The sequence below is a fragment of the Helianthus annuus genome, chromosome 5 (genome assembly GCF_002127325.2).
Source record: "Helianthus annuus cultivar XRQ/B chromosome 5, HanXRQr2.0-SUNRISE, whole genome shotgun sequence".
NCBI lineage: Eukaryota > Viridiplantae > Streptophyta > Magnoliopsida > Asterales > Asteraceae > Helianthus > Helianthus annuus.
In genome coordinates this window covers 106,944,386-106,970,237 of record NC_035437.2, presented here as the reverse complement: position 1 = coordinate 106,970,237, position 25,852 = coordinate 106,944,386, and the positions used below count along the sequence as shown (strand labels likewise).

At 39.1% G+C, this 25,852-nt stretch overlaps 1 protein-coding gene across 1 annotated transcript in view; it reads right to left on the bottom strand.

Moving 5' to 3' along the window:
* Positions 1 to 14,125: 14,125 nt before the first annotated feature.
* LOC110940899 (protein ILITYHIA) overlaps positions 14,126 to 25,852 on the bottom strand; it is a 45,461-nt gene continuing 33,734 nt past the window's right edge. Inside the window, exons 53-59 of the mRNA XM_022182465.2 lie at positions 18,069 to 18,165; positions 17,785 to 17,967; positions 16,579 to 16,773; positions 15,738 to 15,917; positions 15,514 to 15,646; positions 14,554 to 14,632; positions 14,126 to 14,451 (exon numbers count right to left, since the gene is read on the bottom strand). Of these exons, the coding sequence (XP_022038157.1) occupies positions 14,409 to 14,451; positions 14,554 to 14,632; positions 15,514 to 15,646; positions 15,738 to 15,917; positions 16,579 to 16,773; positions 17,785 to 17,967; positions 18,069 to 18,165 (910 nt within the window). The 3' untranslated portion in view covers positions 14,126 to 14,408. The remainder of the gene's footprint in view (positions 14,452 to 14,553; positions 14,633 to 15,513; positions 15,647 to 15,737; positions 15,918 to 16,578; positions 16,774 to 17,784; positions 17,968 to 18,068; positions 18,166 to 25,852) is intronic.

Sequence of the window (25,852 nt, the reverse complement as noted above, 5' to 3'; positions counted from 1 at the left end):
CAAAGAATTCCTTGCTTGTAAACCCACTGAATTTGCAGGCAATGAAGGGGCAACTGCATCACTGCGTTGGTTAGAGAAAACCGAAGCAGTAATTGCAATCAGTAAGTGTGCCAAAGATGATCAGGTCATGTACGCATCAAATCTATTTAAAGAAGGAGCACTCGAATGGTGGAACACTGTGTTACAAGCTAAAGGAAGAAATAGGGCTTATGCTATGACTTGGGAAGAATTTAAGAATCTTGTAGAAAGAAAATTCTGTCCTGAGTATGAAAAGGAACAAATGGCAAATAAGTTCCTAACTCATCGGATGATAGGTGTGGATTGTCGTGGTTATACTTCGACATTCTTTGAATATGCTAGAGTGGTACCAACACTGGCTTTGCCAGAACCGGTACTCATTTCTCGCTATATTTGGGGATTAATTAGCGAAATTCACAATATCGTTAAGGCTGCGAGACCTCGCACTATTGACGATGCTGTAGAATTAGCTAACACTCTGACTGATGAATTGATACGCACAAGAGATGAAGACAGGAAGAAGGAACTAGCTCAGAAAATTACCCAAGGATTTAGGGTGGGTAATAGTAGTTTCAAGAAAAGAGGAGCAGGGCAATCTTCAACTTTGCCATTCTGCAAAATTTGCAAAAAGAAACATTTTGGAAAATGTAATAAAATTTGCAATTTTTGCAAAACGATAGGACATCGTGAAGAAAACTGCAGAAAGAAATCCATAATTTGTTACAATTGTGGAGAAGCCGGACATTTCAAAACAGAATGTCCTAAATTAGTCAAACCAGTAGACAACAAAACCAAGGCGACCGAAGGAGCTACCAAGAAGAATGCCAGAGCATTCCAGCTAACCACTCAAGAAGCAGAGCTCATCCCGGATGTGATAGCCGGTACGTTTTTAGTTCACGACGATTATGCAAAAGTATTATTTGACTCTGGTGCAAACCAAAGTTTTATAAATACTTCATTCTGCCAAGCTCTTAAGTTACCCTTAACTACCATTAGGCAGATTTTTACAGTCGAAACCGCAGATGGGAATTCAGTAAAAATCAATCAGGTTTTGCAAAAAGTAGAAATAGAACTTTCAGGTCATAAATTTGATACAAACCTATTACCTATGAAATTAGCTGAATTTGATGTTGTATTAGGAATGGATTGGTTAATAGCCAACCATGCTCAAATCATTTGTGATAAAAACTCCATAGAAATTCAAGCACCTACTGGAGAAGTAATCATGATTACAGGAGATAAACCTCAAAAGCCACTAAAGTTCATATCAGTAATGAAAGTTTCTAATTATGAACGAAAACAAGGAATAGTATATATAATTTCAGTAATCATTAGTACTAAAGGTAAGGAACTTAAGGAAATTCCTGTAGTCTGAGAATACCCAGATATATTTCGAAAAGATTTACCTGGGTTACCACCAGATAGGGAGGTAGAATTTAGGATTCATCTAATTCCAGGAACTACACCGATAGCCAAGGCACCCTATCGATTAGCTCCTACCGAAATGCTAGAATTGAAGAAGCAATTAGATGAATTACTAAGCAAAGGATTTATACAACCTAGTTCATCCCCTTGGGGTGCACCAGTGTTGTTTGTGAAAAAGAAAGATGGATCAATGAGAATGTGTATCGATTATAGAGAGCTAAATAAGGTTACAATTAAGAATCGATACCCATTACCTAGGATTGATGATCTTTTCGATCAATTACAAGGCGCTAGGTACTTTTCTAAGATAGACTTGCGCTCCGGATATCATCAATTAAAGGTTCAAGAAGAAGACATACCTAAAACTGCTTTTAGAACTAGATATGGACATTATGAGTTTACAGTCATGCCCTTTGGGTTAACTAATGCACCTGCAGCATTCATGGACATGATGAACAGAATCTGTAAACCATATTTAGATAAATTTGTAATTGTTTTCATAGACGATATACTTATTTATTCAAAAAGTCAGGACGAACATTGTCAGCACTTGCATGCACTCTTAACTTTGTTAAGAAAAGAAAAATTGTATGCCAAATTTTCGAAGTGTGAATTTTGGCTACAAGAAGTGCAATTCTTAGGACACATGGTGAATCATGAAGGTATTCACGTAGATCCCGCTAAGATAGAAGCAATCACCAACTGGAAGGTTCCGCAAACCGCAATGGAAATTGGAAGTTTTATAGGTTTAGCCGGATATTATAGACGGTTTATTAAGGATTTTTCCAAGATAGCTGTACCATTAACTAAGCTAACCTGTAAAGCCATTAAGTTTGAATGGGGACCTAAACAAGAAGAAGCCTTCAGAATTTTAAAGCAGAAATTAACCAATGCTCCAATCTTAGCCTTACCAGAAGGAACAGAAGATTTTGAAGTATATTGTGATGCTTCAAAATTAGGATTTGGATGTGTGTTAATGCAACGCAAGAAGGTAATTGCGTATGCTTCCAGACAATTGAAAAAGCACGAGGAAAACTATACGACTCATGACTTAGAATTAGGAGCTATAGTTTTTGCCCTTAAGATATGGAGACATTATCTGTATGGAAGTAAGTTTACTGTTTATACAGATCATAAAAGTTTAAGGTATATATTTGGGCAAAAAGAGTTAAATATGAGACAAAGAAGATGGATGGAAATCCTAAGTGATTACGACTGTGATATTCAATATCACGAAGGAAAGGCAAACGTAGTCGCAGATGCCTTAAGTCGTAAGGATCACGAGAAGCAAAGGCGAGTCCGTGCTCTTAGAATAAATCTACAAGTAGATTTAATGGAACAATTAAAGAAAATTCAGGAAACGGCAATCAAGGACGATGCCGAAGGAATGAAAGGTTACCTAAAAGAATTGGAACAAGGAAATGATGGAATTTGGAAATTCCACAAAAGCAGAATTTGGGTACCTAAACAGGGAAATTTACGATCGAAGATTTTAGAGGAAGCTCATAAATCTAGGTATACTGTACATCCAGGAAACAATAAAATGTACCAAGATTTAAGAAAGAATTTCTGGTGGATAGGAATGAAAAAGGATATAGCCGAATACGTATCTAAGTGTCTAACCTGTTCACAAGTTAAAGCCGAACATCAGAAACCTTCAGGTCTACTACAACAGTTAGAAATGCCTGTATGGAAATGGGAACTCATAACAATGGACTTTGTTACTAAGTTACCCAAAACCAGAAAAGGTAATGATGCGATTTGGGTAATTGTGGACCGATTAACCAAATCTGCTCATTTTCTACCTATGAAAGAAACTTTTAGCATGGAAAGGTTAGCCAAGTTGTATGTGGATGAAATAGTATCCTTACATGGAGTCCCACTCTCCATTGTATCAGATAGAGATAGTCATTTCACTTCCCGTTTCTGGACAAGCTTCCAAGAAGCAATGGGAACCCGACTCAATCTAAGCACTACATATCATCCACAAACAGACGGACAAAGTTAAAGGACGATCCAAACTCTAGAAGACATGCTCCGAGCATGTGTAATTGACTTTGGTGGTAATTGGGATAACCATTTACCATTAATCAAATTCTCCTATAACAATAGTTATCACTCAAGCATCGAGGCCGCTCCATTCGAAGCACTGTATGGACGCAAGTGCAGAACTCCCGTATGTTGGGCAGAAATAGGAGAAAGTCAATTATCAGGTCCAGAAATCGTACAAGAAACCACAGATAAGATAACTCAAATCAAGGAAAGATTGAAAACAGCCAGAGATCGTCAGAAAAGCTATGCAGATAATCGCCGCAAGCCACTAGAATTCCAGATAGGAGACAAAGTACTATTGAAAGTTTCTCCTTGGAAAGGAGTAGTACGATTCAGTAAGAAAGGAAAACTGAGTCCAAGATATGTTGGACCATTCCCAGTGATCCAACAAATAGGACCAGTAGCTTATCGCTTACAACTACCAGAAGAACTAGCTGGAGTACATGATGTATTTCATGTATCTAATCTCAAGAAATGTCTATCAGACGAATCCCTGGTAGTACCTCTTCAAGATGTGGAGGTAAATGAAAAGCTGAAATTCATAGAGAAACCCTTACAAATAGAAGACCGGAAGGTCAAGATTCTCAAACACAAGCGACTAGTACTGGTAAAAGTCAAATGGAATTCAAAGAGGGGACCAGAATATACTTGGGAGCTGGAATCAGAAATGAAGCAGAAATACCCTCATCTATTTCATTGAATCTCGAGGACGAGATTTTCTTAAGGTGGGGAGGATGTAATAACTCTCATTAAAATCAATAATTAGAATGATAATTAGTCAATAAGAAAACCCTAATTGAGACACCCAAGTAATTCTGCACTAACCCTAAAATTTTCAGAACAATTGGAATTAGGATCAGGGCCCCTAAAACTCAGGGGGGGATAAACCCTAGTGATAATTATCCATAAAATTCGTTGTCCAATTTGAAATTCGTTTTATAGTTGAGTCATGCGAGCTAGTCCCGAACCCAGCTAGCCTATGTAATTAGAATGCACCCCTTACGAACCGTAAGGGAAAATGCCATACGGTCCGTAAGCATGTCCCAAAAATCAGTATAAATAGCAGACATTGGGACTTGCTTTCTGTTGTTAATTCGACGAAGAAATTCGTTGTGTAGAGTACGTTATAAGCAGAAACAGTCCCAAAACACACATTAATATCGAATTGCTGCCGCAAAACAGGGTAATTACTCGATCGCTATTACGATTCATTTTTCGACTGATCAATATATCCAATGGATGTTTAAGTGCCGCCCACATTAGGGTGATACTTTGTCGTTCGTCGTTAATTCGATGGATGTTTAAGTATCGCACGTTGTCGTTCTTTGTGAGAATTTGATCTCGTGAGTTATCGTAAATGCTGTATTGATCACTAACCCGGTTTTGTGTGCATTATTATTTAAATTAGGTTCACAAGGCTAAACCATACTCTGTCCGTGTTAAATCTGCAATGTGAGTCATTCTCTTTTTATCAATTGTTTTACAATACTCCAAATTATTTTCAGAATTATAATTACAGTGATTAAGTTTATGTAATCACCAAATTACAACCAGTATGTGGGGTATTGTGCATAGTACTACTGTTTTAATCACATTAGGTGGGCGAACCTAAAATTAAGTGATATACGTCATTCATTGGGGCAGCCAATGGTGATATGACCACAGTCACAGATCCGGTCGAGTGAAAAATACTGTGGGTAGTTGGTAGATATCAGAAACATATGTAAAAACTCTTAATACTGTAAATTATAATAAACGAGTCATTTTAGTAAACTGAATGATTCACTCAGTATTTCCCGCTGACAAAACCTTTTTCAAACATGTTTCAGGTGATCTATTGTAATTCAGGAAAAGTGCTGGGGAGCATTTCAAGCTTAAGAAAGTGGCTCATTATAAATAGAGAAATATGTTTTCTAAAAATAAAGATTTATCAGTAAAATTATGTTATTGTAAATTACCGGGATTTTATCCCGAATTGTGAAATAAAATAATAGGGAAAAGTTTTTAGCTTTACAACGATCCTGATGATAAACTTCCGCTGTTAAACTCAATTAAATAAATATCACGGGATTTCTGTCCCGCGGCTCCTGAAACAGGTCAAACCGGGTCGGGGGCCGTGACAAATAGCAAATGAGAGAGGTCCTTGAAGATCCACAAGCTCCAAACTTCTTAACTTAGCTTCTAACACCTTGTGTACACCTTGGAATGGATGAAGATTGAATGAAAATGGTGGTGGTGTGGTAGGTGGCTCACGGCGGAGAATGGAGGAGAGGGAGGGAGGAAGATGGTGTGTGTTAGTGGGTAAAAGATAATGAGGGTTATGATCTTCCATATCTTACTTATACTCATGTTTAAAGATTAACCAATGGATAATATGTCCCATAAGTACATAACATATCTCTAATCATATCTCATAAGATTAAGTAAGATCAAGGTGTGGGGCCACCTTGGTGACCGTCCACAACAAGGGGGGGGGGTATTGGTTGGTTTCTAATGATGGTTAAGCAATCTTGTTAAATTTCAAGTGTGGTGTTTAGTGTTTAGTGTATTATAATGTTATATAGTGTGTTAGGGTGTTCGGGGATCATAACTAGCTTAGAAACATTAAAACAATGCTTCTAGTATAATTTTGATGTTTCGGGTAGTCCGGTTGTTCGGTTAGATACCGGTTCGTTAAAGTGTCAAGCTATACCGTTTAGTGTTCTTTATGTACCCTTTTGTGACACTTTTGATTCCCGACACTTAGGAAAGCATTCAGGACCATTTAGTCATATTTTTGCATGATACTAGCTTGTTAAAATGCTGATTTTTGCTGAATTATGCACTTTATGTGGGTTTTAGGCACTTTCCGACACTTAAACTATCACTTAGGAATCCAGTTTTGTGGTCCTTACTTCCCTACACACCATACTAGTGTAGTACTTAGTCTCTGGCTCATATTGGGTCTCAAAACACTGTCTGTCTATGTGCTGAGTTCTGTCAGCATTTTTCTGAGCTATCCGCTAACTTTGCTAACTGTGCTTGGTGCATCATTTTTGTTAATATGGTTTGCATGTAATAATGAAGTGACATCATGCAATATGTGATGCACATGTAAGTATGATGCAGAAATCAGAAAGCAGTTAATTGTAATTCAGCACAGTCATTAAGCATTAGCCAAGATTAATTAATTGTACGGATACATGCAAATTTGGCAGTTGTCACAGTTTGACTGCTCTGCCTTACTTTCATTTGATTCATCATCTAAAGTATCATAATTCTCAACAATTAGAGAATTCTGATTGTTCACATATGTTGAATCCTTGACTTCCACCGACAAATTTTGACTGGGAGATATACACCCTTTGAAACCTAGACCAACTGCAAGCTCTGCAGGATCAAGAGGTATGATAGGTTCAAAGATTGGCATTTCATTATCATCATGCAGCTTAGTGTGGTTGTGTCTCATCGGTGGAGGACAAGATTGATAGCCGATACACTTAAATCTCCCTTTTCTTTTGTGTATCGATGATGTGATCCAATACATATCTTGAGTTGGAGTAACCGTCCAACTTTTGTTTGATTGCATCATGCTCACATCTGCAAGGGCTAACTCTTTCTTTGTCTCTTCAATGATATTAATGTAGTTATTTATACCAGTTTGTTTGTTCAAAACAGTTTTCTTAAGTTTAGAAGCATCTTTTCTTAAGATTTATATCATGGTTTAAATTCTTTCTCATTTTTCTTTAAAGCCGTGTTAGCCTTTGTGCACTTAGCAAGATCACCAATCAGACTTTGATTGTGACACTTAGTGAACTCAAGTTTACCTTATAATTCCAAGCAGTTAACACAATCAGAAGGCTTAGTTTTATCAACACATACTTGACTGGATTTGCCATAAAGATGAGTCATGATTCAGATGAGTCATGAACACCTGATTAGAAGAAGAAGATCCATCTTCAGAGAAAAACTTGACGAATTCATCAGATGAACCAACTGTTTTCTTCACTAGCATCGACCTTTGACTCTTCGAAGATTCAGCATTGGCTAGTAATTCATCCACATCAGCATCGATAACCTTATTCAACAGTCCTTCTGACCCCTTTTCACCCGAGACTGAACCCTCTTCATTAGAACTTCCACTATATGTCACACCCCCAAAATACCACATGCGGAAACACCGCGGGACGTGTGACGTACCAGGATCCAGGCACCAATCACCTTGAACTATAACAAGATATTGAATAAAAGTTTCCATTTATTTCATAATGTAACTTCAAATCATAACTTAAAACCAATACGTTCAGCGGAAGTATAATGTAAATTGTTATTCAATGTTTCAAAACAAATGTACGAAACCAATGAACATGTATCCAAGAGACTCGACCCATGACCGCTCCAGCACTCCCAGATAGCAAGTTCCATAACCATAAATCTAACGACCTGCAAGCATGCATACAAGTGTATCAGACAACGCTGGTGAGTTTAAAGTTTGTTAACATGTTTAGTTACCAGATATAAGTTTAAAGCATTTCAGAAATACACTGTTATTAATAACTCGATTACCGCAAGATGTCTCCAGCTTATTTGCCCTTCCCCAATGCTCTATCAAACACTAGTCGAGTGGTTAAGGTAATTAGTTCACGCCCGTCCTCCCCGGTACGGTGTGAGGGTGCCAAACCTAATAGCGCTATCAACTAATAACCCCGTTACCTCCCCGGCAACTAATTCGGTATATGATGAGACTTAAATGATAGATATGAGTGTGTTAACCAACATTCCAAGTTTAACATTCCAGTTAAACTCATTTACCTGACATTCCTCCCCGGAATATTTACCAGATGTCCCTCCCCAGGACGCATGCTTGAAAAAGGCAGTGAACTCACCTTAGATTTGCTCGGTATATTAAGTTACCCATTCCAGTTAGTCAACCAAACCCTACCGTGGTTACCAATAATATCGGTTTCATAATCAACCCAGTTACGTATTTCACACAGATTACATTCAATCACAAAGATCACTATATAGCATGTAGCAAGTACTCAGTTCTCATACAAGTCCACATTTCATGTGCATGTCACATAACGTCACTTAACTAGTGAGTGTGCAAATCACATAGTCAATTCAAATCCCTCATTCCTAATCAACAATATTAACATGCAACCAATAGAATTTTATAAACACAAATATCCATTACCAAATACATCACAACTGTTTAACTATTTTGTCTAACGGCGAAGAATCCTAACGGCGAAGATTCCTAGTGGCGAAGAATCCTATCGGCGAAGACTATTCTTCGTCGAGAGCGTGTGTGACGAAGGATCCTGAAGGTTCGTCAAAGCCGTCCGACGAAGAACCAATTCTTCGTTGAGTCATGTTCTTCGTCGGGCCAGTCCTTCGTCGCTGTCTTCACAAACAATTATAGTTCCTTTATTTCAGCCGTAACATATGCTAACAAGTTTGCCAGTTTCGTTTTAGATCAAGCAACACTTTTCAACCATGAATCTGTACCCTAATTATGAACAATCATCATTCTAACCTAACTTGTGTGTACCATTCAGGTAGCTATGGTCATGATTTATTTAAGATAATCACCAATAATTTATGCATGAACAACTCTAGATTACCAACATTTAGATCGAGTTACCAAGTCAGATTCATCACTCGATCTATAAACTAGATCCTACATCATATACTAATCATACAAGTAAAAATCATTTCACAAGATCGCAGAGCTTCCACATCAATACGTTCAAGATAGTTTATACTACATAATCAAAATTAACCAAGGATGCGAATCACAAAACAACAAACATACCGATCGGCAGAGATTGTATAATGGCAACTAAGATGAACTATGCTTCCCAAGAAGTTTCAAAGGGGCAGGTTGCCGTCGAAGTGGGAGGGGGTTTAGGGTTTGCAAAAGATATGGGGTATGCATACATGCATACGCGTATATTCAAAAGAAGGTGGGTTGGGCGTGGTTTGGAGTTTGGGCCGAGAACCCCTTTCGACGAAGGATCCCTTTGGCGAAGAACATTCTTCGCCACGCGTGAGTGTGACGAAGACCTACTCTTCGTCGAGGGTGGTTATGACGAAGACCCATCCTTCGTCAGGAAGTGCATGTGACGAAGAACCCCAGTTCTTCGTCGTTATGAATTCTTCATCAATTTGAGTGTGGTATGCACGTGTTATGACGAAACATTAGACATTAAACAATTTCTAACTTTTCATGCAACAACTAAACATAGTAGTACTATAATCATTCATATACAAGGCACATGATACAACGTACAACGAATTATGAACACAGGATTGAAAAACAAGTGATGCGTAGAGGAAAGACCTTGAAATCTCGGTTGTCACATCATCCCCAACTTGAAAGAAATTTCATCCCGAAATTTGATAAGTAAACCAAAGCAGCGAGGTGTTAGATCAGGATGACTGTGGATTTTCTGCGGTTGCCACACTATACCCTGAACTGTCTTCATCTCCAAAAGAATCACCATCACCCATATTCATGATGATCTCAGCATAACATGCAGTTCCCCCGTGTCCACCATTTCCCGATTGTATCGACCAATCACAACTTTCATCTGATTGAACAATTAAGGCTCTATATGTGTTAGAAGGTCCAACTTGGTTGGCATTTCCAACAGGAACCATTGCTCTTCCTACATTATTAGTTGGATTTCTGTTGAAAGGATTGTAGTTTCCCTGTTGCGGTGGCTTCTTACACTCTCTCTTGAAGTGACCTTCCTTTTTGCAGTTAAAACACATAACCATCCTTTTATCAAACCCATATGTTGTATCCTTCATGTTTTCAAAACTCGTTCTTCCGGTTCTTTCCATGAAATCCTTTGCTCTTTGTACTACACTTGCAAAGGCCCATTTTATATCCATCATCTCCATCTCCTCTTTGTCTACCTAAGCATAATCTCTAGTGGTCATATTGATGTTATGATATGCTTCAGTTTATACATATTTTACAGTTCGAATTCCCTACATTTATGATTGGTATGTGTGCGATTTTCTCGTGATTTGATATTAATTTATGAATTTGCAGGAATCGATGGAAAATCGGTTGTTTAGATGAGGAAAACGAAGAGATCCGGAAGAAAATGTGAGAAAAGAGTTTTGTATTTTTAGAGGCCTAGCGGACCGCAAGCCATAAGGCCATACGATTCGTAAGATGTTTAAGGCGGTATAAAAAAAAGACACGGGACCCCTTGCGGACCACACGGGGTAAGGCCTTACGGTCCACAAGGGGATCGTCTTGCGAAAAAATAGATTTAAAACCCTACAGCCGCAGGGTTTGACATATCTCGCAAACCAGACGACAAGGAGCAGTATTGAGGTGATTTTGGAGCAGCTTAGATCAAGTTTGAAGGTTAGGAAGCTTTGGATTGATGATTCGAGCACCTCGGGTTCAGTTTATGCTTGTTTTACTTGTTTTCAACCATTAGAAACATGTTTAACTTTGAATTCAGATCTGATTATGACTTGTTTATGAATAATATGAGTAGCTAAACGTTATAAATTGCCAAGGTGCGATGAACTGGACATTGGGATGATTGAATGATTATGATTTTTACTGAAATTGTTGATTTACGTGTTTATGCTTTGTTTCTGTTTCTGATTATCATACATTAGGGTATATTGATCTTGTGGTTGTCTTTGTTTTTTGTGATTTAGACACATAGAAATATACATTAGATTCACAAACTAGTCGGATCCATTTATTGTCAGGTTTTCGGGTTAGATCTTGTGTTTAGAAATAAATCAAATTAACAACCATTAAAATCAAATAAACTAAGTGTGTGAATCCTTCTTGGTAACTCGAGGGATGATTCAAGATTGCTAGGTTATTAGCTAAACATTGTGTGATAGTTGGGTGACCGATAGCTCGGGTTCAGCTGTTTATTCTTGTTTAGGGTTTCTTAGGAATTCAGTTGCTAGGTTTAATCAGCTTCACAGTTTGAGGATTATGGCACTAGTTGTCATATATCTGATAATTGTCGGATTTGGTATCGATAGGTCGGGTCGGTCCATTTTAGCACTTCGACACTTTGTCCCACTTTCGTGCACGGTTTATCATCCTTAGCGGGAGGTTTATCGAGTAGATTAGGGTCTTCAGTCAAGCATCATAGTCAGAATATTACTACATGCTGTAGGTCCCTATCACACATGGATTGATCACAAGATTGACAATCAACCAAGGGTGCGGAATCCCCTTGATAGATCTACCGAACACAGAAACAATTTGTAAGATGAACAAACACATAAATCACTTTAAATGGTCTTCTATTAATTATCAAACACCAACGTATACAATCAATTCAAGACTTAAGAGCTCTCACAGCCTATATGTGTGTAATTCTCTCACACTCAATCTCACAGCCACTCTCTATGTAACTGAATCACTCACTCTAAAACCACTAACTACAACCCTAATGCATAATATGTGTTTATATATTACACATGCATGCAGACCTGGCCAAGCCAAAATACATAACACAAACTTGGAACCATACAAATGTAACGCCTCGATTTTGTGACTTTCCTTATTTAGCAAGTTTGATTATATTTCTATTTATAGAAACTTGTATTCTCTTTGTATTCGTACTTCATTTCAATCATAATCCGAGGCTTGAATCATAATAAAAGCTTGATCTTTTTATACATCTTGTTATACATAATTCGTAAATACTCGTTATACATTTAGTATACGTGCATACTTGATACAATTTATACACAAATTTCGTACTTGTTTATACATGCAAAATTCATTTATACATTCATTTATTCATACACTTCACTTACGCATTGCACCTGCACATTTAAAACGCTTAAAACCTACAGAACGCGTGTAACTAACAAACTTGAATTTCGAACAAAAGGGGAAAGCCCCTCTCGCATGAGAGGCCCCTCTCGTCCGAACTACCTATCGTCCCTAACTCCCACTTCAGCCTATAAATACCAACCCACTTCCTCATTTCCAACCTTCACAACTCCGAAATTCTCTCTAAATTTCTGATTTCGGACACTCAAGCTCAGCTACTTCCAGCAACACTCTAAGTGTGTTTTCAACTCACAAACACTCTACTTTCTTCTATATTCTCCCACTTTTTATCATCTTTTTCTACATTCTTCAATCTTAGATACTTGGTTTATCATATTTGCCTTGGCAATCTGATTATAACTCTCAGCTTATTGAGGACCTACTGAAAGATTGTGGATTGTTCTTCAAACCCTTTTACAAAACAAACTTTCCGAGGTTAAACTTGGCCGAATCAAAGACTCACTGAGCTCACAAGCTAAGTTCATAGCTCTGGATTCATGTTAGAGTCAATTCCAGCCGAAAAGATGAACAGTTCAACCAAAACTGAACTAGCTTCATCTTGAAACAGTGCCTGTCACCCGAGAAACAAGCCCTCTCGCACAGAAGGCTCTGGTTCACCCTGGTCCGACAATTTCTAAGTATTTAATGTTAGCCAAATCCTCATTTTTTATATGAACGATTCTGATATAACAGTATGTGATCTGTGGGAGCCATGGCTTCCAATCTAGTTCCACCACCTCACTTGAACTTGTAAAACGAACACCCAAACAATTTCCTAGACCTAGAATATGCTAACCTTGTCCAGCCTCCAATACTTAATTAATTCTTTCCATGTTGAGTTGGCACACCAAGGTTCTTATTCGGTTGTTTGGTTATTTACATTATGTTATTTCCATTTTTGTATTCATGACCAACCGTTAGTTAACTAAGTTGTGCTTTGGTGAACTATAAAGAGGTTATTACCTCCATGCATGACTTCTATGAATTATATGAACATTGCAGATTGTTGTTATACTATAGCTATAACTAAATAACTTAGCTGAACTCACAAACATAACTGATTAATAGTTAAAACATTCAAACAATTTTGGTTTGCTGATTCTACCTAAATCAACTCCTGTTCTTCATGCCTATACTGATGCTTGCGGACAATCTCTCACAACCTTTTCTGATGCTGACTGGGCAGGTTCCCTTGATGACCGTCGATTGCCATCTATCTTGGCTCAAACCTTATTTCATGGTGTGCTCGTAAGCAACGTACTATCTCTAGGTCATCTACAGAGTCCGAGTATAAAGCATTAGTAGACACGGTTGCTGAGATTATATGGCTTGAGGCGCTTCTTAAGGAACTTCACGTCTCTATGACATATGTTCCTACTTTGTGGTGTGATAACCTTGGTGCCACCTACATGTCATCCAATCCAATCTTCCATGCTCGAACAAAGCATGTGGAAATTGATTATCATTTTGTTAGGGAAAAGATTGCTTAAAGAAAACTCAGTACAGTTTATCAAAACAGATGATCAAATTGCAGACGTATTCACAAAGCCTCTATCCTCGCAACGATTCCTTCTTCTTCGATCCAAGCAACAAGTCGTTCCCCGGTCTTAGCTTGAGGGGGAATATTAGACAGAATTATATATTATGTTATATTAGAGGGTATTATGTGTAACATTATTATCTATTTATAGTCTTGTTATCTTTCATTGTAAACACACAATTATTCAATACAATCACAAGTTTTATACAACATAGATGAGTAAACATAGAAATTATTAAGCTTGTATTATTCTTAGAAAGCCGGGCTTCTAACACGTTCCACATTAAAAAACTCATATTGTATTAAGTTAAAATGAACAGATCCATTAAATTCTTCACTAACCGCGGCATTCTTCAAAAAACAAAACTGTGAAATCCAACACGTCAAGATTACAACTCACAACGACCCCATTCAAACAAAACGGGTAATGTAGCTTTTCCTATGAATACAAAAATGTAGATGGTAATTGCTCGTTGCTCAGCCTCGAGTAAAAACTCGTATGGTATAAATGAACACCAAAAACATGGAATCTACATACATATCGACGACTTATCAACTGCCTGCCGAGTCATCTTCACTGTCATCACTAGCATCACTGCACCCATTCAGAGACAATCAGAGTTAGGACCAAAAAATGAAGATATGTATACAATGGAGTGAAAGCATTTGATATGATCCAAAGTTAAATAGACCGTACCTGAATTCAGAAAGCTTTGATATTCGTCTTGCATCTAAGCCAGTAATATATTTTTGTGCTGCTTGAACGTTTTCAGTCCCTGAAAAACATAACAAGATATGTAAAGATATAAAAATTGAGAACCACAAGCTCAACACAAAAGATCAAATACAAATACCCTTATCATACAAAACGTACGAATAGGGTGAAAAGGTAAAAAAACGCGGTGGCATTTTCGTACTTATTTACTCCCAGAGTAATTATCAAATTACCCTACAAATAATCTTGTAGGGTAATTTTGTAAATTGTTCTTGTAGGGTAATTTTGTAAAATGTTCTTGTAGTGTAATTTTAATCTTGTAGAGTATCATAATTACTCTACAAATGATCTTGTATGGTAATTTTGATCTTGTAAGATAATTTGATCTTGTAGGGTAATTTTGTAGAGTATCATCATTACTCTACAAGTATCAAAATTACTCAGCAAGTTTCACAATCACCCTACAAGAACATTTTACAAAATTACCCTACAAGAACATTTTACAAAATTACCCTACAAGATCATTAGTAGAGTAATTTTGATAATTACCATACGAACAGATAATTACGAAAAATGCCACCGCTTTTTTTTTTTTTTTTTTTTTTTGCTTTTTCATGCCTTTCGTACGTTTTGTACAATAAGGCTGTTTGTACGTAAACTTAACTCCAAGCTCAAATAATAGAGGTGACAATTTCGATTTAGGTCGTCTTTTATGTCTAAATGTTAAAGGTTCAAGTAGGTCAATCGGGTTAAATTCTTCCAAGGTCTACTCAGATGCATTCGTCATCGTCAATACATCTTAATTTATTTATTAACTGATTTAGATATTTATTGCAAACAATATACATATTGTATTATTATAAATGAAATAACAATTTCATTGTATAAAAATCACTAAATAATAGACAAAAAAAAGCTTCTATGAAATAACATAATATATACCCTTTGTTAACTGAAGAGCATGCAGAGCACATCTTTCAGCTGCAAGTCTCACGGGTGTGCTTCCATCTTTTAAACATTCAGCAAGCACGGGACCGTATATCGTAACATGGAGCATTAGTGGCGTAGGATTCTCCTGAAATAAAACCACATTAAACTCACTCTTTAAATTAAAAAAAAAACACGTTTTTTAAACGCTGAAATAAAAAAAAAAAATAGATACATACTTTGGCAACCGCTTTAAGTGCAAATAACGCTCTTCTCCTGACTTCACTTGAATCATCCTGCATGGCAGATGCAATGGACACAATAGTGTTCTTGTGTGCATTTGTATTTGAAGGGTCCTGCTGAACTTGATGAAGTAGAAGCCTTCCTAATGCTTTAGTTGACGTTTCACGAACAGGGAACTACATAAGAAAGTTCAGAAATTGTGGTAAATTTACGTCTCATAAAAAAGATTAGAGGTGATAGTTTTTAGCCATTTTTTAATAAATGAATCAAATATCTAAAACAAAAAAATAGCTTTAAAAAAAGTAAATTTAGAATAAAATGCCATTTTCGTCCATGAGGTTTGGCCAGTTTGCAACTTTCGTCCAAAGGTTTGTTTTTCCGCATCTGGGTCCAAAAGGGTTGGAATTTTGCCATTTTCATCTGGCTTGTTAACTCCATTTTTCTTCGTTAAGTCAGAGGTTATTTCGTCTGTTTTGTAAACTTAAAGAGCAATTCGGTCTTTTGAATACAAAGATACCCCTGACTTAACGGAGAAAATGGATGGAGTTAACGAGCCAAATGAAAATGGCAAGATTTCAAACCTTTTGGATCCAAATGCGAAAAAACAAACCTTTGGACGAAACTCGAAAGTCACAAAATTGGCCAAACCTCAGGAACGAAAATGGCATTTTACTCTAAAATTTATAGCACAGTTGTTAAAATCTCCTTAACGACCTAGACTAAACAAATAAATAACCACTTATGGCCCAAGCCCATTATGAACAGGCCCGTTTTGGCCCATTACCCAACCCTACCATTTTACCGCCTACAATAAGTACTGAAACATGACAAAAAAACCTTTTCATCCTTCAAGTTATTTTTGAGGCAGTCAGCAACCACTGTGAGTGATGAAGATGCGGATATCGTCGTAGGAATATGCCTTAGCATTGATGAGATAGTAAGGAGTGCACCATGCCTAGCAAACCAGCTAGAAGATGAAGCATTCTCCGTAAGTTCCTCAAGTAATTCAAATACTTGTTCATCGTCCAAATGCTGCAGTTAATTAAAAAAAAGTTAAAAAGGACCGCAAAAACGATGAAAATGAAAGAGATATAGTAGGAAATTCTGAAAAGTATACAACTTTAGAACATGTAGTAAATATAATGTTCATTTAACCTACACAAACTTCAAAACATAAAATCAGAAACCCAAGGGCTAGCCGGCTAGATATGACGATTCCAACCAATTTACTTAAAGATGGGCTAATTTGGGTTACGCTATAATTTCTAAAACTGCCTTAAAGTGTGTTTTTAACGCATAAAACCTAGGAGTGTTCAAAAAGTACGCAGCTCGGTGCTCGCTCAAAGCTCGCATGGAAAAAGCTCGGTTGTAAACGAGCCGGCTCAGCTCGGCTCGAGCGAGGTTTGGCTCGATTCGTGAGCTCGCAAGCCGGCTCGAACTATTCTATTTTAGATAGATTAATTTTAATTTTAAATGTATTAAAATAAAAATAAAAATATGTGGAAGGAGATTGAAGTGTTAGGATTTCAAGTACAATTAAAAAATAACATATAAAAATATGGAAAATTAAACAAAAATAATACATATAATACTTTTAGTATGCCTTTTGGCCCTTAAAATATTAGAAAAATAAAAATAATACGATATATGTGTAATTTTTATTATCATTTTATTTCATATGTTATCAATATTTGTAACAAAATATAAAATAAAAATTAACGAGCCTGCTCTAACACTTTACGAGCCAAGCTCAAGCTCAAGTTTTCAGCTCGATAAAATAAACGAGCCGAGCCGAGCTGGCTCGTTTAAGTTCGAGCTCAACCCGGCTCGGCTCGATTACAGCCCTAATAAAACCTCTTAAAACATTTCATGTTAAAAAGTAGACTATGAACGAGATGATAATTATCATCTCTGACACACGAAATCAAGTCATAAATATTACAAAAAAATCATCTGAGTTGACATGCATACTTTGGCATATATATCCGGAACTTAATAAACATAAATCGGTGATTTACGTAAGCAACTAAGAAAAAACCTAACCTCAGATAGAATGCCCAGAATTCTTGCTGAAGAACCTCGTATCTGGTCATCATCATTATATATCAACTCCTTTAAGTAATCAAAGACACGGGTCTTTACAGGAGCGCTAACACTCTTCCCAGCATGCTTTATAACACCTTTTAAAGCAGACAATATTGCCTCACGGACCCCACCTTCAGAAGCCTGTTAACATGTAAAATAAATGTTAGACCATCCAAACGTAATCAGCACCACAAGGTCATAAACATATAACACACAAACACGCGCGTGCGCGCACATATAACCTGCAAGTTAGATAGAAGATCGCCAACCAGAGGATCAACCCTGGTACTTAACGCACTAAGCTTCCCAAGTGCGGACGCGGCACTTGAACGGACCGTCCTGCAATGGTGGTCAAATAGTCAACAACGAGAACGCCATTTGAAATGGTAATAACACAAGAGGGTGCCTTAGGAATAGCACCTAAGATACACGTCTATTTTTTTATAGTTTTTCTTTGCTAAATTTACAACAATGCCATCAACCCATGATTTTTATTGTGTATTCAACCCTTCAACTTCTAGCATTGCCACTTACACCCCCTCAGCCTTCTAAGAACTTTGTAAAATGTTATTTTGACCCCCTCGAGTTTTATGTGTGTATGTTTACGTACGTGGGTCAATTAACTCAAATATAATACGTTTGCGTGTTTATTTTTTATGTACATTTTTTTGTTGGTCTATGCTTTGTTCAGAAACAAGTCGGGTACCATTCTTTTAACATAAAAAAACAAAACAAAATTCTTACGTGCCTATTTTTAAGTACGTTTCGTTATAAATCCAAGTTGGTTTACGTTTCGACGTAAATTTTCTCAGTAATGAGTCAGGTCAAATATAATACGTTTTCATTAGGGGTGTTCGACGAATCGAATAAGGAATTTTCCAAATATTCGAATCGAATTTTTTGAATTCTTTTTTTACCTGAATTCGTATTCGATTCGATTAGTATTTGAAACTCGAAATCCGATTTAATTCATATTCACCCTAAACAATAAATTATTTTACTTTCACTTTTTAAAACTACTACAAACTAATTATATTCAACATAAAATATAATAATCTGCAAATTTAATTAACTATCAATATCTTAAAACTCCAAAATTTAGAAGATAGGTTGGTTACTGGTAGCGATTTAAGTTAGGTAAAAATTTAGAAACAAGTAGTATGGGCTACTTGTCAGTAGGTTTGCTAATGTTATGAATAATGAACTTATCACTTATGGATGTAGTTCATACTTTAGCCAAGTTTAGAAGTTATATGTGTTTGTATATATATGTTTGTGTGTGACACTCGAGGTTTTTCCGAACGATCACCTTGTAATATTTTGTGTGTATATAAATATTATTAAATGGAAACGTGATTTTGTGCATGATATGTGATGTATGTATGTAGTATAGATATATTTATGAGAGCCGAAACCACGACCCAAGACCACGACTCGCAACCACTCGGTTGCGAGTGGGTCACTCGGTTGCGAGTGGGCCTTTGGGCCGTAACCGGTTTGGGTCGAAACCCCCAAGCCCAACCCGAAACACCCCATGTATATATATCCCACCTTCTCCTCACTTTCCCTCATTTGTTACAACACACAAACCCACAACACTTCTATTCTCTCTCAACTAGTAACCTTCAACAACAACACCACTCTACTTCCTCTTTCGGTTCAAGCAAGGATTTCGGACAAGGACTCGGTCAAGACCATCACTCGTATACTCCATCTTCTCGGTTCTCTTCTCTTTGTTCTCGGCCCTCCTTTCATAACCGGTTAGTGTTATCTTCTTGGTGTATAAGATTTGTGAAATATTATGAACTAGAAATGCCTTGTATTCTTGCTTGAATGATATGTACATGAACTAGAAAAATGTTTGGTTAGTAGTATTTTGCATGATTTTTAGGAGGATTTGTGAAGTTTGGTCATATGTGAAAACCCTCATATAACATGTTTAAAGATGGCTAAAGTATAGTGATTTAGGAATGATTATGCCAACCAAAACTATGTTCAAGATTATAAAATGTATGTTTTCTTGTTTGTGCATCATGATCTTGTTAAAAATATGTGATTTTTGGTTCATGAATATATGGATTTGTTGGATATAAAAACCCTAGAAAACTATGAACACTACATGAACTTGTTTGAATATGGTTTGAAGATGTAAAAATGGCAAAGTTTGATCTATCTTTACTAATATTCAGATTAGGCAAAGTGTTAGTGAAATATTATTGGTTGTTTCCTATTATGGGCCTGAATTCTTGGTACAATTTGGACTGTCATATCTGCATCATCACGTGTACATGAAAGTGACAGATTACGACTCGCAACGACGGCATTACGACTCGCAACCACAGCATTCCGACTCGAAACCACACCGTTGCGACTCGCAACCAAAGCATGACAAGTCGAAACCACGTGATTGCGACTCGAGACTACGTCGGTTGCGACTCGCAACCACAGCATGATGACTCGAGACCACGGTTACGACTCGCAACCACAGCGTGACAAGCCGAAACCACCTGGTTGCGACTCGAGACCAGCTGGTTGCGAGTGGGCTGTTCATTTTGGTTACTGGGCCCATATGTGTTTAACTTGGACTATCTGTTGACTGGATTATGTGTTGCTGTTGACTGCTTAATTACTTAGGCCGGCCCAGTAACCCACTGTTTACTTATATGCTTGATACGTGTTAGTTACGTGCCTATATGTGTTTTACGTGAATGCTTGTACACCGAACCTGACCTATACCGGTAACCATGTTAGGACGTGGTGACCAACGTGATTGACAAGTAACCTAAACCTACCGAGCAACCCAAGGTGAGTTCACAACTTAAAAGCATGCGTCCCGGTGGTTTGGGACACGAGACTAACAACCCTATCCCCTGGTAAAAGGGGATACCATTTACATACCTTCCCTAGTTATAGGGAACAAAACTTACCTTTCCTTCCCGGGTATTGGGAAACCTTTTGGTTAATTACTGTTTATACGCATTGCAACTAACGGCACTAAACGAAACTCTATCACTCAAGTCCCTACTACAAATACCGATTAGTCGCCGGGTTAGGCGAGCGGGTTATTAGTTGATAGCGCTATTTAGGTGTTTACCAGCCTCACACCGTGCCCTGGTTTGGGACGGTCGTGAACTAATGTACTCAGAAATCCGTCAATGATGATAGAACATTGACATCGGGGCATCCTGCGGATACGCAACGGTTACCTAGTGTTCGGTATTGGAAAAACAGTTTAGTCGCTAACTTTTGGGGTAGCTCCCCAGGGCATGTATAAACGGATAAATTAACCGGTGAAACAAAGTTTTTGGTAATTAAAACTGGACAACTAGTGGACTCACTCAGCATTATTGTTGACCCCTTACTGCATGCTTTGCAGGTAACCAGTGACGAAGGAGCTTGCAGCTTGGGAACGTGTAGTGTCGGTTCACCCTTGTGTTGGGCGTTACCTTATTTTGAATCATGAACTTTGTTTTAAACTACCGTACTTATGCTTCCGCTACTTGTTGCTATTTTGGAACTTAAAACTTTAAACTCTGAACTTAATATTTACTAAGCTTATGAATAGTAAGTATTACTTTTGTTATCAACTTAAGTATTCGGTATAATTGGTGGCTGGATCCTGGTCGGTCACGCCCTCGAAGCGGGTGTTATCCGCAGGTGGATTTTGGGGGTGTGACAGATTGGTATCAGAGCCATTGGTTATAGTGAACTTGGTTTTAAAAAGGGAAAATCTTTTTGGAGAAAACCAGACTATAACCCGTGACTCGCGACGACACTACACTCCAAGTGCAAGGCTCAACACTTTTGACCTCATAGCTCGGACCAGTGTTTACTTGTTGCTTACTTTATGTTTCCTATTATGCTATACGTACTAGTGTGCCTAACTAGATAGATACACCTCTCTTTTCTATCTCATTCTCGTTACACTACGGCATCACACTCATACCGAGTTTTCTGGTTATGAAGACAATGAGTGGACGCGGAAGAGGAAACATTAACATGACACAGGCTCAGTTCACTAACCTGCTCAACACAGTGGCTGCAGCTTTCGCAGCTCACCCTATAGGTAAGCTCGTTGTTTTAGGATGTTTAGATCCTACCGCCACATCGACTTTTCGCCTCTAAACCTATACGCTTCGCTTCTCACGAACAGGTCAGCATGCACCTGCGCAACCACCAGTGTGTACTTTCAAAACTTTCATGGATTGCAAGCCTCTCCCTTTCAACGGCACTGAGGGTGCCATAGGTCTTCTGCATTGGATTGAGAAAATTGAAGCTGTTTTTGCTGTTTGCGAGTGTCCCCCTGCGAACTGGGTGAAGTTTGCTACTGCTACGCTTGAAGGAAGCGCGCTTTCTTGGTGGAAGGCGCAGATTCAGATGTTTGGGTTGGAAACTGCAAATGCTACGGCATGGGAGGATTTCAAGGATATGATTAAGGATGAATACTGTCACCGGGATGACATCCACAAGCTTGAGAACGAGTACTATGAGCTCAAGATGGTTGGGTCAGAGATTGAAACCTACACCAAGTTGTCCAATGACTATGCTGCTCTCTGCCCGAACATGTCACGACCAATGTACCGAAGGATCGAACTGTATATCAAAGGTTTGGCTCCAGAGATTCGAAGCCATGTCACTACAGCCAACCACACTACCATTCAGCCGATTGTTCGACTTGCTCACAAACTCACTGATCAGGCCGTGGAAGAGGGCCGGTTGCCCAAAAGGATCAGTGCTACCGTCGGAACTTCTAGTGACAGCAAGCGTAAGTGGGAAGGAAGTCAAAGCAAGGATGCTAACCCCACTCAGGCCCCAGCGCAGCAAAGGAAAACCGAAAACAACAAGGGCACTCAACAACAGGGTGGCTACCGGGGAAGCTACCCTAAGTGCAACAAGTGTAACAAGCACCACAATGGGGCATGTAACAAGGGCCAGTGTCAGCGATGCCACAAGATGGGGCACGACGCCAAGGATTGTCGAAGTCAGTTCCCAGCTAGACAGAATCAGCAACAACCCCAACAGCAACAGCAGCAGGGAAACAACCGGGCATGTTTTAAGTGTGGAGCTGAGGGGCACTTTAAGAAGGATTGTCCTGAGCTGAACCAGAATCGCAACAATAATCAGGGAGCTGGGAACAACAATCAGAACAACAATGCTGGGAATGGTGCTAGAGGAAGAGCTTTTGTGATTGGAGCTGGAGAAGCAAGGAATGACCCCAATGTTGTGACGGGTAAGTTCCTACTCGATGATCGTTATGTTTCTGTGTTATTTGATTCTGGTGCCGATGCTAGTTATGTATCTCTACGTATTAGTAAGAAGCTTAAGCGTCCGCTTTCGTTACTAAGTTCTCCTCACCTCGTCGAGTTAGCTAATGGTAGAAACATCGAGGCCTCACACGTTGTCAAGGGTTGCAAACTAGAGTTGTCTGGTCAGACATTTAGTATCGATCTTTTCCCTGTTACTCTTGGAAGCTTCGATGTCGTTATTGGTATGGATTGGTTATCCAAGCATCGTGCTGAGATCCTTTGTCAGGAGAAAGCAGTTCGTATTCCTCGCCGTTCTGGCAAACCCCTCATGGTACAAGGTGGCAAAAGTGGAGAAATCTCCGGCATTATCTCGTTCTTGAAGGCCAAGAAGTGTTTACGAAAAGGGCACACCGCTATCTTAGCACTCGTTACCAACACGCAGGAAAAGGAAAAGAGGATTGAAGATTTTCCAGTAGTGCGTGACTACCCCGAAGTATTTCCTGAGGAATTACCTGGACTCCCTCCACATCGTCAGGTCGAATTCCAAATCGAGTTAGCTCCCGGAGCAGCGCCTATAGCTCGTGCGCCTTATCGACTAGCCCCCGCAGAATTGAAGGAACTCTCGACGCAACTACAAGAACTTTTGGATAAAGGATTTATCCGTCCTAGTTCATCACCCTGGGAGCACCGGTACTCTTTGTTAAGAAGAAGGATGGCACGTTCCGAATGTGTATAGACTATCGTGAGTTGAACAAGGTTACCATCAAGAATCGTTACCCTCTCCCGCGAATCGACGATTTGTTTGATCAACTGCAAGGATCAAGCTACTATTCCAAGATTGACCTGCGATCAGGCTACCATCAGTTAAGGGTCCGTAATGAAGATATTTCCAAAACCGCATTCAGAACTCGTTATGGTCATTATGAATTCCTCGTTATGCCCTTTGGAATGACCAACGCCCCTGCAGTATTCATGGATCTCATGAACCGGGTATGCAAACCCTACCTCGACAAATTTGTGATCGTGTTTATAGACGACATCTTGATCTACTCGAAAAGTCAGGAAGAGCATGAACAGCACCTACGCCTTATCCTCGAACTCCTTCGCAATGAGCAACTGTATGCCAAGTTCTCGAAATGCGACTTCTGGCTTCGAGAAGTCCATTTCCTTGGGCACGTGGTTAACAAGGATGGAATCCACGTCGACCCAGCTAAGATCGACTCTATAAAGAATTGGCCTACCCCTAAGACTCCCACTGAAGTTCGCCAATTCTTGGGATTGGCAGGTTACTACCGCAGATTCATTCAAGGATTCTCAAAGATCGCACAACCCCTCACTACACTCACTCAGAAAGGCGTCACCTACAAGTGGAATGAAGCACAGGAATCTGCTTTTCAGAGGCTTAAGGATAACCTCTGCAGTGCTCCTATTCTCTCGTTACCTGAAGGCACTGACGACTTTGTGGTCTACTGCGATGCGTCTATTCATGGACTCGGTTGCGTGTTGATGCAACGCGAGAAAGTTATTGCTTACGCCTCTCGACAACTTAAGACACATGAAAGGAACTACACAACACACGACTTGGAGCTAGGAGCAGTGATATTTGCGCTTAAGATATGGAGACATTACCTGTACGGTACCAAGTGCACCATTTACACCGATCACAGGAGTCTCGAGCATATCTTTAAGCAGAAGGAGTTAAACATGCGACAACGTCGATGGGTTGAACTTCTGAATGATTACGAATGCGCCATCAAGTATCATCCGGGCAAGGCCAATGTCGTGGCAGACGCCCTCAGCCGAAAGGACACTATACCACGGCGCGTGCGAGCATTACAACTTACTATCCAGTCTAGTCTCCCTACCCAGATCCGAAATGCTCAGATTGAAGCTTTGAAACCGGAAAACATCAGGGCTGAGTCCCTGCGAGGATCGAGACAGCAACTGGAACAGAAAGAAGACGGCGCCTACTATGTGGCAGGGCGCATTTGGGTCCCACTTTACGGAGATCTACGAGAACTTGTGATGGACGAAGCCCATAAGTCCCGTTACTCAGTACATCCTGGTTCAGATAAGATGTACCACGACTTAAGGACCACCTACTGGTGGCCTGGCATGAAAGCCCACATAGCAGCCTATGTTGGCAAATGTTTGACCTGCGCAAGAGTCAAGATCGAGTATCAGAAACCAGCAGGCCTACTACAGCAACCGGAAATCCCGAAGTGGAAATGGGAGCAGATTTCCATGGATTTTGTTACAGGGCTACCTAGATCCCAACGCGGAAATGACACTATTTGGGTGATAGTAGATCGATTGACTAAGTCTGCACACTTTCTGGCCATTAAGGAAACAGACAAGTTCTCAACCTTGGCAGAAATCTATTTAAAGAAAGTAGTCTCCAGGCACGGGGTGCCAACTTCTATTATTTCCGACCGAGACGCTCGTTTTACTTCCGAGTTTTGGCAAGCTATGCACAAATCCTTTGGCTCACGTTTGGACATGAGCACCGCTTATCACCCGCAAACGGATGGGCAGTCTGAACGCACCATCCAAACCCTGGAAGACATGCTTAGAGCATGTGTGATCGATTTTGGCAAGAACTGGGAGAAGCATCTGCCGCTGGTGGAATTCTCCTACAACAACAGCTATCACACTAGTATTCAGGCGGCACCTTTTGAGGCATTGTACGGTCGTAAATGCCGATCACCTCTCTGCTGGGCGGAAGTCGGTGATAGTCAACTCACAGGCCCAGAACTAGTAGTAGATACTACGGAAAAGAT